The sequence below is a fragment of the Mugil cephalus genome, chromosome 20 (assembly GCF_022458985.1).
Source record: "Mugil cephalus isolate CIBA_MC_2020 chromosome 20, CIBA_Mcephalus_1.1, whole genome shotgun sequence".
NCBI lineage: Eukaryota > Metazoa > Chordata > Actinopteri > Mugiliformes > Mugilidae > Mugil > Mugil cephalus.
In genome coordinates this window covers 6731180-6747067 of record NC_061789.1, presented here as the reverse complement: position 1 = coordinate 6747067, position 15888 = coordinate 6731180, and the positions used below count along the sequence as shown (strand labels likewise).

At 41.3% G+C, this 15888-nt stretch overlaps 1 protein-coding gene across 1 annotated transcript in view; it reads right to left on the bottom strand.

Moving 5' to 3' along the window:
• LOC124998124 (protein TANC2-like) overlaps window positions 1–15738 on the bottom strand; it is a 48149-nt gene extending 32411 nt beyond the window's left edge. The window contains exons 1-3 of the mRNA XM_047572327.1: window positions 15436–15738; window positions 2220–2335; window positions 1112–1219 (exon numbers count right to left, since the gene is read on the bottom strand). Coding sequence (XP_047428283.1) covers window positions 1112–1219; window positions 2220–2280 — 169 coding nt within the window. The 5' untranslated portion in view covers window positions 2281–2335; window positions 15436–15738. The remainder of the gene's footprint in view (window positions 1–1111; window positions 1220–2219; window positions 2336–15435) is intronic.
• Between the last annotated feature and the right edge of the window lie 150 nt (window positions 15739–15888).

Sequence of the window (15888 nt, the reverse complement as noted above, 5' to 3'; positions counted from 1 at the left end):
TGGCTGTTTACATCAGAGTGTGACAGTTTACACAAAAACTCAACCAACAAAACCCCTCAGAGCTCCCCCCCCCACCTCACCCACAACCTCCCGCTAACGCCGTGTGCAGCTCATGCGAGACATCAGTCTCTTGTTACAAATGTTTAAATTAGCCTGTGATTTCACAGTCAAACAGCAGAGTTTGATTCAAACATTATTGGTCATGGATGACGTCATGACCCAGCACTCAACACATGGTGAGCATACACCGATCAGCCACAACATTAAAACCGCTGACAGGAGAAGTAAATAACGTCGACCATCTCGTGACAATTCGGTGTTCTTCGGGGGAAACTTTTGAACCCGGTATTCATTTGTATCGTGTGGATGCTACTTACACATGTACCACCCACCTAGACCCGACCAGGCTCAAAAAAACTCCAAAACTCATGACTCAAAAAAACATGAAGATCCCAAACTGATCTCCGGGAAGTATCTCCGGGGTGATCTACAGAGGCCCCTCCCCTCAACCCAACAACACTCTGTTGCCAGACACCACGGCACACCCTCATAAGTAGTGATGTTCAATACCGCAGATTTCCTTTCCGATCCGATACCGAGTCAAATTCAGACTGATATCTGCGATACCGATTCGATGCCGATACTTTGTGTAAATACACACCATGTTGTGGTTCAACCTGAGGAGTTTTGAGGTCTGTTGTGTTGCCACAACTCAATAGTTTAGTTACTTTCCTACATTGCCTCGGCTGAGTGAAGTATCGAAAGTATCGCCATTTTAATTTGAGAATCGATTTTAGAGCATAAAGGCCTGGGATCGGAAGTATCGATATTTCAGTATCGATCCGCACATCACTACTACTCAGGAGATTTTCTCATGAGTCACAGATGTTCTGGAGGCACAAGAGAGACCTACACAATATTAGGAGGGTGGTCATAATGTTATGCCTGATTGGTGTATAAAGGTATGAGTGTGCTAGCAACGCTTAAAATGCTACCTGCACTTGCATTTTTTTTATTTCTAAAGTTATTATAGATAGCTAGATAGATAGATAGATAGATAGATAGATAGATAGATAGATAGATAGATAGATAGATAGATAGATAGATGTACCTGTTCTCTTGGCCAGGCGAAGGTTAAGAAGGGGAGAGGAGGGAAGTGAACGAGTGAATCCCTCCATCATCCTGACTTCTGACCCATCTGACTCTATGCTACTGCCACCTGTTGGAAAAGAGACAGACATTCAATTACATGTGCATCTTTATCAAGCTAAATTCGACTTTCTGAATGCGCTCCTTGTCCCACTTTACATGCAACCGAGAAAATTGAATAACTGACGGGAACACATTCTCCTCCTCCTCCACACTAGGTGGCAATGTGTCTTTTTCCCGATTTGTCCGAAGATGAATACATGCCGGTGAAAATTAATTTCCAAACCCATTATCTGGGAGTCTTTGTCGGATAAGGACAACTCTGATATTAGTCGAAGTAACGTGTTTACATGGGTTTTAAGTTGTCCAGTTAAAGTCGGATTAAGGCAATAATTACTTTTTTTCACGTGCTTGTAAACATAAACGACTTACACATGACTGCATTTAACCCCTCTGGAGGCGACAAACACGCCAGTGCATCCAAATCTCATGACCAATTTAACGTAGCAACAACACGTCTCCGTTTCAACTTTTGTTGAAAGTGTTAACCTCAAAGTATAGACCAGTTTTTAAATTGCGTTGACAGGCCAAGTAAAACTAAACTTATTAGAAATAATTTACGTCACACTTTTTCCTGAATATTTGCGTCTGGTTCACGGATAAACGGTGAAAAGGAAAATGCTCGCAAGCAGAGACCACTAGCCAGCTTTAAAAAATAAACCGTGGAAAAATGCATCCTATCATCCAGTCAGGAAATGATTTGTCAATGGTTGCTAAGGAGTGTTGCTATATTCAGTCTATGGGGTGACTGCAGCCACACACTTTAAATTTGAATTCTAAGTAAGTAGTAAAATTAGTTAGTAAAATGGTTGGTTAAACATGTTTGTGGTAGAAATTGAACTTTTTCCTACTCGGATTTTATGGTTTAGGTCCAGTGTGTTAATACCAAACAAGGCAACAAGGTGAACAATTTTTAAGATGAAATATAAAGGTAAAACCAAAAGTAGTCAAAAACAGCCAATTATACTCTGGACTCCAGAGGGTCAAACAATCAGACTGGAAACACTGACCACTGTTGTTGTTTTTGCGACTTTTGCCGCCCAGCAGCATCTTCAGGCTGTTTCGGAACATGGTTGCTCCCGGCAACAGGTCACACACTCGTCCACACGCTTCCTGTCAACAGCACCTAGGGAGAGAGGGTGAGAAGTTGAAATTCCCTTTTGCTCTAACCATTTGCAATAATTGGACATTTACTTCAGAGAAAATGTCTCTGACTGAACTCGGCGTCCTGTAAGACGAACAACAAGAACCCCAGAGCATTTTTAGAGACAGACTTTGTAGCTCCGGTATCACAGACAGATTGTCGTTGGGTCACCGTCACTAATCACTGGTCCTTTAAATGATGCAGCGCCAGGAATTTGCATCAGTTACATGTGTCCATTGTGTCTCCTGGACTGATTTTCATGTCAGCGCTGAAAGTATTTATTGCGTTGGCTGCATTTCTGAACTAAATCAAAGAAAAACAGTGTTTAACATAAGCAGCTGTTGAGCAAACACGACAGCATTCATTTATTACTAGTCAGTTTTAAGTGCCTCCGTAAAGAGACACATTTGCACCGTAGAAGTGTAGCACACTGTCTGGACTTGTTATCTCCTTAAATTATTAGCACTTTAACCTCCTCGGCTGGACGAGGCTATCCAACGAGCTCGCTAATTGACAGTCGACATCGGTCGAGTTAACAGACCTTTGAGCTTGGTTCAAGCTGATCAGGCGTAACATTATGACCCCTGACAGGAGAAGCAAATAACCATCTTGCGACGGTTCAGTTTTCTGCTGGGAAACTTTCCGACCTGGCATTCATTTGTGTGGATGTTACTTAAGCCCCTTTCACACTTCACAAAAATTCCACGGGAGTGTTTCTTCAGCATTTCTTCCTGGTGTAGGTATTGCTCGGGAAGTATCCAACGCTTCTAGATGACTTCGACGATATGGTCATCTCCATGCAGCTCAGACTGCAAGATCTGTTCGTGGTTAGACAACACGAGTTTAATTTACTTCCCACAATGTGTTTGGAAGAGATAGCTCAATAAAGATTTTTGTTTATCCTGTTTCCAGACACCACAGGACATTCTCTGATGAGTCACGACTGTTTTGGAGGCACAAGGGAGACCCATACAATATTAGGAAGGTGGTCATAATGTTATGCCTGATCAGTGTACACTTCCGCAGTGAATTTCCTTAACCTACAACCTCATTCTTTAATTAAACCACAAAAACTCTGCGAGTGGATCCTCTGGGCTCACGTTGGAGCTGAGGATGACAGATCTTGAACAACCAGACGAGGGTGAGTTCTCTGTGCCCAATGAGAGACGTGGACCGGGAAATGCATTTCAGACCAATCCCAGCTGTTTGTGTTCGTGTCACCGCAACGTTTCTGGAGGGGCCCCAGCAAAGATCCAACCCAGAAGCATAAGCTCCAATTTTAGTCCACCTGGATGCAAGAATCACACACATTCGATCTCTATGGAGCCCCCTACAGTTGAAAAGCTGACTCTGCAAAATAGTTAATTAATCCAACTGGCATGATAATTACTACTCTCTCCCTCTCTCACACATTTCCCTTCCTCCCTTCTTCCTCTTATTTTTTTATTTTTTTTATTTTTTACTACAGTGTGACTTTTGATCACACCCACATTGCTGGCTGCTACTGCTGTTGCCAGGCAACCGACTGCTGTTGCTAAGCGATCCATTAATGAGACAGGTTCACCTGATGCCGTTGCGCCGTGCTCCGGTGGTGGCGCGTCGCTCAGAGAACGACAGGGTCTCACGGGCGGGTCGCTGTGACGGTGGAAGTTGATTTTATTGGAGAAAAGAGGCGAATAAGATTCACTACCAATTTAAAATCTGTTCTGTTTTCTGTCCCACGCCAGGTCGAGTCAAGATGAAACAGGATAATCCTTTAATTTATCCCTCACAGGAGGAAGTGTTGGTCTGACACTTACTACAGGTGATTTGAATTTGAGAGAAAACATGTTTGTGTGTGGGAGAATGAAAAGATCAGAGCAGGAGCAGGGAACAGATGGCAGATAAAAATAGTACAGACATCACTTCCTCGTTTCTCATTCACACGCAGTTGCATCACACACACATACACACACTCTCTGTAAATTCTAGCCAACAAAGTTTCCCTTTGAAGATCAAGATAATGAGTTAAACACACTGGGACGTCTACGCAAATTCAAAGAGATATGATTTTTATTTGTCATATTCACAATTATACATTATTTATTATTTTGGTTTGTTTTTCTGAGTAATTCATTTCTTTTTTGGTTTATTTAGATATTTCTTTTGTTTTTCTAAGTATTTTTTTCTGTTTTTCTGAGTATTTTTTTTTTCAGTTTTTCAGACTAATTTAATTATTTTTTTGTCTGTTTTGCTGAATCAATTTTTTTTCTGTTTTTCTGAGTAACTTATTCTTTTTTTGGTTTGTTTTTCTGAATAATTTAGATATTTCTTTCGTTTTTCTGATTATTTTCTGTATAATTTATTTTTATTTTTTGTTTGTTTTGCTGAGACATTTTTCTGTTTTTCTGAGTAATTTATTTATTTCATGTGTTTTATTTTTCTGACAGTTTTTCCCCCTTGGTTTGTCTGATTATTTTTCCCCAGTTTTCTGAGTATTTTTTTGAGTTTTTTCCTGTTTCTTAGATTATTTTTGGGCAAGGTTTTTGGGATAATTTCTTCCTAAATTATCGAGATACTTTGAGTTCTGACGAGAACCTCAGTCTCCTGCTCATCTCTTGCCTGAATGCATTTCAAATGCATCATCTTATATCAATCACATTGCTACGTTTAGAAGCTATGAATGGTGTTTCCTTCTGAACAACCGCAAAGCCATCAGTTGCCTGCGTAAAGTCAACAAACTAAGTGTAATTCCATGTATATGACTTAAAGACACGACTATTTCCCAGTGTCTCAAACTAAGATGAAAGCAAAAGTTAAACTAAACAAGCCATGAATGCTTCCATTCAATTGAGCTCCCAGTAAAGGAGTGAATGCATTTATTGTTTCAAATCGCCTCTAAACTCAGTAAAAAAATGCATCCAAAAAACATGAGAGAAAATTATTCTGGAAAAAAAAAGAAAAAAGAACAGAAAAAATAATTAAATCTGAAAAAAATACCCTCCAAAAGAATCATAAAAACAAAGCTACTCTGAAAAACAGAAATAATCAGCCCAAAAATCAACCCATAGAATAAATCAGTGTAAATCAGTGTACAGTGAAATGTATTTTAGTGCCTGCAGCCATTAGTAAAAGAAAGAAAACGAAAAAGTAACAATACCACACAGCACACGAAGGGAAAGAAAAATTAAAACTGTAAACTCCAGATGTTCAGATGACACACTCCAGACGTTCATATTACACTTAAGAAAAAAAAAAAACGCTGACCTCTGGCGCTCTCTGTCGACTCTGAGTGATCACAGCAGCGTGGCCGGTTACTGCACTTTTTTTTTTTATTGCCTCCCTAGACGATGCTCTCGTGTCCAAGTAACACGAACGCAGAATTAAACCTGATCCGACTACTCACAACGCAACAATGCCATTAGTGTCTTAACACATACACCAGCCCCTGTCGCGACTATTGGTATTTTATTCATTCTCATAAGACTTTTTATCTAAACGCTATATTTGTAATTAGATGTTAAATAAAACACATGTATGTATAGATGTTGTGACCACCTTTTCTTCACTTGTAGAGTCTATTCAATGTCCTTTTTTTTTTTAACACCGTTATCCTCATACTGTATTGTTTCTGCTTTGCTTGCACTAGCCTGCACGGACACACACACACATTAAATATGCAGGTACATGATGGATGAGGCAGCCCCGCGGTAGACCATCATTACAATGTGCAGAACGTGGCGGAGAGAAGCGCCGCACGTTCATATTTTCTCTCTCTCCGTCCATTGTTCGCCGCCTTCCTCTTGGGGGGGAAACGATCTCCAGTGTGTTTTCGTGTGTTTCCACAGCAGCGTGGGTCGGGGCCCTCTGGAAAGCTCTACTTCCAGGTGTAGATTGAGCAACACGGAGGTGACACTGCAAGGGTGAACCCACGCCGAGCGCGGTCCAGATAAGCCGCCGTCAGTCACCGCTTTGTATTTGCGGAGGAGCCCGTTTAGCAGAACAAATATTTATCCGCCGCGCAGAACGTCCTGGAACTAAAACCCGCAGTAGTTTGCGCGCTGTGCTCCGGGAATAAATGTTTTCTGATTCCTTAGATGTGACGTGCGTAATGTGTGTCAGTGTGCTAATCCCTGACGGTAAGCAAGGAAGAATGATGGGATTGAATCGAAGGCCGCGTCCCGCACACATAAACACACACGCATAAACGCACACACGCGCATAAACACACGCCCCCGTGGACACGCGTGACTGAGCTGCGGAACATATATTAATATGACAGCTAACGTGTCTGGGAAGAGGAAGATGTTGGCTTTTTATGTAAATGCACAGAAGACAAATTAGACAATGGCTGGGAAAATAGAGCAAGAGTCCTTTTGTTTCTGGTTGAGGGAGACACAAAGAGACAGATGATATAATGACCTACACTAATGAACCGAAACAATAACATTAAACAAGATAGATGGCTTTTTTTTTTTTTTTTTTTTAAGAACTTCATAAAAATGCAACTTAGGGGCAGCAGTATGGCGTGTAGACCTATATAAGTAGACTGTATATAAATATGGACAATGCATGCCCCACTTCCCTACTTTGGCTAAACCTATGCTATTTTCTACTTTATGATTTTAAAGGCAGAATCTGGGCAGTGCCACGCAGATTCAGGAGTACACACCAAAGTTTTTTGTCCTGATGTTGTTTCGTCTCTATTGGCAAGGATTTCACGATACGATACGCATCACGATACTTGAGTTTTATTTATTTATTTCTTTTTATTTATTTTGAGATTTATTTATTTGACGTGTATTTTAATATTTTAGTTTCAAGTCACATCCACGAACATGACCCATACTGCAGCCAGACAGCAGGGGGAGCTCCACTTGCTTTGGCGTCACCTTTAATGAGTTGTTCCGTCGTCCGTCGTTATACAGTCTATGGTTTAAACGCTATAAACATGTTTTTATAGGTAACATGCTAGCGTGCAGCAACTTATTAACTCCTCCTGTAAAAGTCATTTGAAATTAGTTTTTTACTTGATGAACGTTAAGCCCATTATTCATTATCCACTAGATTGCTCTTTTTTTTCCTCCCTCAAAGAATAGCTGCTAACTTTGCGCATTTGGTATTGGGCAACTGATGCGGAGTGGTTTTTATCAAGGTTTTTTTTCTTACTGAAAACATCTGGCGGCTCTGTTTGTAAAATGACGATGACGAGAGCTCTGTGAACCAAAACAATAAAACTTCAGGATCGTAAAAAAAAAAAAAAAATCCGAACAAAAAAAACAACCGAAGCAATGACTTTAAAGTGGTTGTTAAGTTCTGTGGAGTTGAGGGAAACTGTATAGTTTAGTGACTGAACTTCTCCAGGGGATGCCTTTCATATCACACACTTGTAAAAAGTAAAACTACACCGATTAGGAATTAACTTCATTATATCTTGTTGTTTCGAATCTGTGCTTTAACACATTCCACCTGAAAGATTAGCAAATCAAACATTTAGTAGTGTCCTGATTTCACAGCTGTAAGCTGGGTTAAAAGGACGGTATCTCGTGGATGGTTTCTTCTATACTGGCGCAAACCAACTCAAACTGCTGAGAAAGCTTGGAAGTGCTGAGACGCTGAGACTGAAGGACTGAAGAAGAAGAATGCTGCTAATGGCCAAACTCTTCCAGTCTGGACTCTACATGACCACAAACAACCCAGTGAAACACGAAAAACTAAGGAGATGTGGGGAGTGAAGAATCTGATCTGAGTCACTCGGATCAGTCTGCAGCCAGTAAATATGACTCAGTGCTGACGTGGTGAGAAGCTCATTCATGTGAGCGTTTGTCTGTGTGAAAGAGAGACATAGAGAGAGTGAGATAAGTGTGGTGTTTGTAAGTCTCGCTCTCTCTCTCTCTTTCACACACACACACACACACACACACAGACACCAAACACACACACACACACACGCCATCTGTTGTCAGTTACAGCTTCATCTGACCTCCTCTAACTTTTTCTGCTTTAAACACAAAAACACAGGGTTTTTCTATCCAAACCTAAACACGGCATGAAAGACACACAGAACATAAGTTTGGAAACATTGCACAGCTATCTGTAGACACCGTTATAAAACCGTAGATTGTTTAAGTAACCCTAACCCTTTAGGGGGTATATAACAGCTGGTCCAAAAACAACTGCAACTAAAGTGCAGCAGATGTGTTGAAATGTCTTCCAATGTTTAGTGCAATTAGCTAAGATCCTGCTAACACATTTATGAACTAACAAAGTGTGCATTTTTAATTCTGACATGTTACAGAAGCGATGAACAGTTGGCCAAATACTAAGCAACACTGCTTTAATAATGGCACATTACCTAATCTGGCACAGTTTTTGCAAACCCTAACCCTAGGACAACCCTAACCCTAAGACAACCCTAACCCTAGGACAACCCTAACCCTACAGAAAAGGAGCCTAGGTTGCACAGCATTTACTTTTACTACCTACTGTATAATCCAGTATTCAGTTGTGCAACACTACAAGAAATCTTGTACTGTACTGTAGTCGGTCAAGACAAAGCACATTTTGGCCGTTGCGCGATGGTTTCTGATTCTGGACAGAACTACGTTTAGAGCATCTGTCAGTTTTTGGAAGCTGTGACACATATTTCTTTTTTCTCTACATGTGGCCGTAGCAGCTGAAGGCCAGCAGTTTCCAGGAAAGTGTTCAATCGGGAGACCTTCCGGCATTCCATGTTGTACATTTGTCCTGCAATATTGCTTCTGCATTTTAAAGTAGCAAGGATTTCCAGCTAGCACTCTGGACTCTATATCTAATCATACAAGTTCAAATCCTGGTGGGAACTGATTTTTTATGATGTGCTTTACATGGCAAACTAATCTAGATTAACACTGTGGACTTCTTTTAGACAATATAGCAAAATCAGGTCTTCTAAAGATTTGCTTACATCAACACAAATGGTTTAATATTGGATTGTACGGTTCTTTAAAGCAACCCCCTATCTGTGTCCATTCATGGGCACTTAGACAGCAAATTTTTTTACCCAGTCTATACGAGTCCTAACTTCCTTTCGGGATGCTCATTCGTAGCATTATGCTTGAAACCATATAAGCTGATATGCAATCTGTATGCTCCAGTTTTGCAGATTTTTCATCATCAGTAGTCTCAGATACATTTTCATGTGCTGAGCTGTTGTCATCAAAGACCTCCAATAGGCCTGAAAACGCTGCTCTGTGATAAATTTGACACCCAGGTGCTGCACCATCATTTTGCCGTGAGCGTGAGATAAGCCAAACAGACACCACCTCTGTATCTTTGTGTCTGGGTCCATGCATCGCAGCAGCGTGACAAAACGGCCACATTGAGGTCAAACAGGAAATAACAATACTGCCTTCTATATATAGTAAATTTTTTGATATTTCCAAAAAGGAAAATTGGTGAAGACCAATATTTGGAAGGAGCTAGGTGAATAAGTGAAATAAAAATGGATGAATTTCACCAGATGTAATGAATCAAAGGAAAATTCCTCAGCAACGGGAATGATTTTGGTGATCCTCATTTTTGCTGATGTTAGCATTTAGCATCCCTACATTGTGGTGACTCACAAAGCCGCCAGCTGTGGTTTCTTGATATGTTGTTGAAGGCTTCAACAACTACAACCTTCTGCAACTTCCAACAGTATATTCATTATTTAAGAATGCAAATACTGCAGTGTGCAAACTACATGCAAATTCAATTCAAATGACCCTACCTGTTCCCAGATAAACTGCAGTGTTTCCGCAGCAGCTTCATTAATTCCTCATGGCGATCCTGATCCTAAGCAAGCTGGGTGATGTTGTGTCCCTTCCAGTTTCACTAACTGATCACCCCCCTTTTCCTCAACGTCAGATGGATTTCCCCTTTTTGCCAACCACCCACAGTGTGCCTGCTTCCTATGAGCAGAAGAAAATCAAAAGCAATATTCACAATACTTAAACAGAAACACACCTTCAAAAACCTCTAAAACCCAGAGCACACATACAGGTTTGTTTGACTAGGCTCAGCTGTGTGTGTCTGGAGGTGTGTTTGTTATTAGCAATACCTGAGTGCAGATGGCCTTGCCTTCATCTGAACTCACACTGCCTCTACACACTGTACCAGACTCTTATCTCTCTTCCCCAGAGAGAAGTCAATCCTGACTTCCTGCAAACGTTCAGGACTCCCTCCGCTTGCCCACATGCAGGAAGGGAGTGTGAACTCGCGTGCGTGTGTGTGTGGCCTCAAAACAACTTCCTGCAGATAAACAAAGGCCTTACTGATATGCTCACCTTTTACCCTTTCTTCATGCTGTAAACTTTTGCACCCTTATCCACACTTTGAGGTAATTTTAAGCTTCCCAAGTAAACTAGATGGGTCCCAAGAGGACTCCATGGGGAACTGTTGAGAACAAGAAGACTTTAATACCCAGAAATCTCTCCTATGACGGCACTAAGTGTTTTGGTGATATCAACCTACCGTATTTCCTTCAATAAAAACTGTTAGTCAATTGACAGCCAGGATAATGACGTTAATGACTTGGGGGTGTGGTTGACACGCACCAATAAGCGTTAGTTCCACAATACACCAAAGTCTTTGCCTATTTGTGGGCTTTTGGGTGTGGGAGATTGGCTAGTGGGCTTGTGTTATGGGAACCATGTTTGAGTCCATCTGAAGCTTAGCAACTAGCCAAGCTAGAGCAAACGAAGCTAGCGTTAAACCGGGGGTTTCACGACTACACTTCACTACTACAACGGTGGATGAACGCCAACATTTTCTAGACGAAAGGGAAAAGAATAAATGAGACATTAAATAAATTTCTGGTACTATTTCGTTTTCCATGTTTCACTGTTGTGAAACAGTGATGGAGTGGAAGATAACGTCACTCGAGCAAACAAGCTGTGGTGTTAAAAGCTTCCCAACAACGTCGATTAAGTATTAATCTACTGAAAATCAAAATGGGCCTCAGACCATGACCTCAAACTTCTTAAAATGTTTAAAATGTTTTGCAAATGGTCCCAACGAGAGTCTTGTGAGAGTGGCTAGGAAGCTAGTAGCTCTGTTGCTAATGCTAACGAAGCAAACCTGACCAGAGCCAACAGCAACATCCCCCAACAAACACAGAATTCACTGTAAATTTTTTTGCAAACGGACTCAATCCGAACCTCGTGTCAGTGGCCAGGAAGCTAGTAGCTCTGTTGCTAATGCTAAAGAAGCTAATCCTGACAAGAGCCAACAGCAACATCCCGTGACAAGCACAGAAGACGAGGCCAGTAATGTATTCTTAATTCACCTTCATAAAATCGTGAAGCACTCAGAACACAATCAAGCTTCACTTCGCCAAAATGTTAGAAGGCTTTTTATTTGAATGCTGACAGGAAGAGTTGAGTTTGTATCCACAGCATAATGCATTCGCATTAAGGAGATAAAAGCCTTCATTTCAATCCAAGGGAGAATGGGTTACTGTAATGACACACGATGTTCTAATATAAAAGCCTGACAGAACAAGCTGCTTCTCAGCAACTTTCTTTTCTTTTTTGAATGCAGTGTGCTTCCATCCATTCTACATCAGACTAGACTGGATAATCTAGATTTGGTTATTGAGCTTAATCTCCTCCTCTAGTGTTATGAGAACTTCTGCTCAAGGAAATGTTAATCAACTGTTCAAAACCTTAAGTTTGTAAGATTTAGAATAACCTTCGGAGGGATTAAACGAACAACACATGTGTACTGTGCACAAGCTGATTGTGAAACGGTCCAATAGCTTTTAAAAAAAGAAACACCTAAAGCAGTATTACAAATTGGGAAAAGTGCTTCAAACTTTTTTCTGTATAATTTAATTACCTGCATTTTTTTTTCATTTTTGCAATTTGCTCCGATAAGGTACATTATCAACCATAATGGGTTCATCATCCTGTCGCGGATCGGATCTTGTAGAGGGAATTTTAATTTATATTGGAGTCATTTTTCTTGTGCTTGTTCGTCTTGTGTGTAATTAACTTCCAGACAACCACCAGGGGAGAGGTAGTGCTACTCTATCAAGGGAGTATTTTAAGGCTGCAAGGAACAACAGTTATTCTATTGATTGAAACGAGGGGGCGGATCTGACTGAGAACCGGAAGACTCTAAACACACCAATCCTAAATCGATTTGTCAATCACAAGGAAGCCACCAGCACCGCTGTTCCTCCGTCAACTGAGGTCTAAATGTGACTGTAATCTACAAAATTAACATCACGGCATATTGATGGAGGCCTGAAACTAGATCAAGACCAAGCCCTGTCAGATAATGCTTTTATAAGTGATAAATTAACATGGCTCGTGTGTGGGTCTCCTTTATGCCTCCAAAACAGTTGTGACTCATCAAAGAATGGCTCTTCTGTGGGTGTCCTGTGGTGTCTGGCAACAGGATGTTGTTAGCTGGGGGGGGCTTTGGGTCCTATGGGTTGAGGGGAGGGTCCTCTGTGGATCATCCTACAGACACTTGATCAGTTAATTTAGGCCACGTTTACGCAAATATGATATTTGGGTGAAACCACGTTAAGGTTTGCAAGTTTAGGCCGACCATCATGACAGGTTGGGATTTTTCGGTGACTGGAACCGCACCGTTTTGAATCCAGGTCCTGTTTCTTCCTTTTTATTTGTGTGGAAGCCTGAATACAAACACAATATCATCGCCCCCCCCCCACGTCACCAGTGTTGGACTACAGGCTTGTGACGGTGCTGCATCAGATATTGACTCTTGTTGGGTGGCTAAGATAATATATACTGTTACTTCACCACTGCGATGAGCTAAAAAAGATTCCGGACTGTAATCCAGACTGTATGTTTGTGGAGTAGTGGCTGGAGGCGCAGCTTGGAGCCCTGGAGGAAGGGTCATAGTTTCACTTCCCACCCTGTCCATGGCTGTGCCTTAAGCAAGCACCTAAGCCCCAATTTGCTCTCAAATGCAGAGAAGGAATTTCCCCCTGAGGGATCAATAAGGAATAATATGGCGTGCAGGGTTGATGCTCCACCTCTTCTTCTTCATTTTTGACCAAGGTCTGTAGCAGAAACAATGTCACACATAGGCCATGGGACATGTGCTATATTATTTCAACAACTAGATGCGGTTTTGCAATGGACCCATCTTTACGGAGAAATGACGCCAAGGAAAAGGGGAGGAAAATAAGACTGTTTACGTACGTGTGAACGTGGCCTTGGAGGCAAGGTCAACACATTGTGTCGTTCTTTGTGTTTTTTTAGTTGTTCCTAAACTGTTTTTGTGTGTGTGTGTGTCTGTGTCAGGCTGCATACTACTACCAAAGAGTGTCATTGCTAAGGGGTGGGGGTAACATCCACACGAATGCCATGTCCAACGGTTTCTGATGTGTTGTCTTCCTCAACACACAGTAATATTAAAATAAGAATCTGAATGGATTGTAAAAATGTGCATTTGAATAACGATAACCGTTACACACGCAAAAAAAAGGGTTTCTATTTCATCCAGAGCACAGGATGGATTGACACTGGAAGCATCGTAACAGAGTGCACCGCTCATAGCAACTGGAACGCTTAGGCCAGCATGCTGCTGAAGCACAGATTAAAAATATATTGGCTCACACAGCTTCACGGTAGGTGCATTACCAACTGAAATATAGAAAGCTCAACGGATTAACAAGGACACCACTCAGGTGTCTGCTATCATTTCTACCCTATGGAAAATGATACCATGGCATTAAATCATGCTCTGCCCATTTCCAAGAATGTTTTTTTTTTCTTGTTTTTTCTTACAGGAAGTTGGAATAAGAAAATGTGCTGACACACAGGCGCTGCACACCAACACTACAGTATATGTTTATGATTATTATCGTTATTATTTTTAGCATTTTGAGCTCGATTAATTAGCACCAGCGATGGTGTATGAGTGATCTAATTAAACTAATGACTGACACGGCGGAGGTGGGATTGGAGGGGTGGGGTGGGGCGGGGTGGGGGGAGTTAATCAGTGCGGAGTTAAACCCAGACTACGGAGTGCAGGGTTAGGCAGATTAGGATGGATTACACCCATCTGCACGGCCACTGTCTAGGAAAAGAAGACAGAAAGAGACAGGCTGGAAGAAGACAAAATATGACAGATAGATAGATAGATAGATAGATAGATAGATAGATAGATAGATAGATAGATAGATAGATAATATTGAAAAAGAAAGACAGTATGACTCTAAAACTGACATAATTACATGAACTGACATTAGACCAACTGGCTATTTTTGGTCGTTATTTACATAAGAATTTAACAGCCTACCTGTTTATTAGAGCCGATGAGACAAATGTTTAATTTGTTACACAAAAAGTGAAAGAGAGGCCGACTACTAATGACTAGATAGATAGATAGATGGAGTGTTTGCCAGCAGAATGGCATAGATTAGTATGTAGTGCACATAGTGCGAGAGATAATCCAGTCATTTCTACACAAAGGATTTCTGCTTCCTGCCAAAACAACTGTAAACCACCAGCTGGCTCAAACACATGTCCGGCCCAGTCCGAGCAAGGAAATTTGAAATGTGACAAAAAGGTGGGAGACGAGGCTATGGAGGGGCGGGAAAAGTAAAAATACTCCTCACACACATACTGTACATGCACATAGTTCCAGGTGGCGGTTATTTTTTTCCGCTCTAATCTGGAACCGTGTTCAGTTTACCTCACATTTCATTATTATTATTATTATTATTTAAAACATAATAATGTGAAATGTTCAAAAAAATTTGTCAACTGCACGTTGTTTTATTTAAAGAACATGGAGATACATTTCAGTGGTGTTCAGGGATGATGTTTAAAGTGATAGCTTAACACAATATTTCTGCTGTGCTGTGAGAGTTACATGTATTAGTTATTTTGAGATGCCAAAACAAGTCTGGGGAAGCATGAAATATAATTATTATGAAAAAGGCCTGTGTTATTGATTTCCTTGATATCATGGCTGTGCTGGCAGGAGACACAAATAATAATAAAAAAAAATACACCACACACACCTTACTACGACACCTAGCTCTGTCTAGAAATTGCAAATAAACACATATTTATTACCAAAACACACAGTAAACCTACCTTAAGTGTCGTTTTTTCTTCAATTCGCCACCGATGAGAATAACGTCAGACCGGTAGCAAAAAAAAAAAAAAAAAAGGTCGGTCACGGTCGGGTTAATATCCAGCCCTCGGTGTGTCCTCCTCCGTAAATCCCCGGTACAAACCAGCGGAGTCTTTGTGCCTGAGCCGGAACCCCGCTCTGCCCAGTTCCCCATTCATTATTTACTATCTCCTTATCAATAAACGGGCGATATCGTGGCCATTATTTCTCCGTCCTTCCCTCCGGTGTGTGCACGAGCTGACGTCTCGAGAGCTCCGGTGGCACGAGTCTCTCCTCCGCTCGACGGGAGGTGATGCATAATTCATGAGAGAAAAGGGGGGTGCGGGAGGAGAGGGGGCGTGGCCAGTGCGCCGACAACAGGAGGGGTTCTGTTGACCCTGCAGATGTCGCGATGAGGCGGTAATTAGAGGACT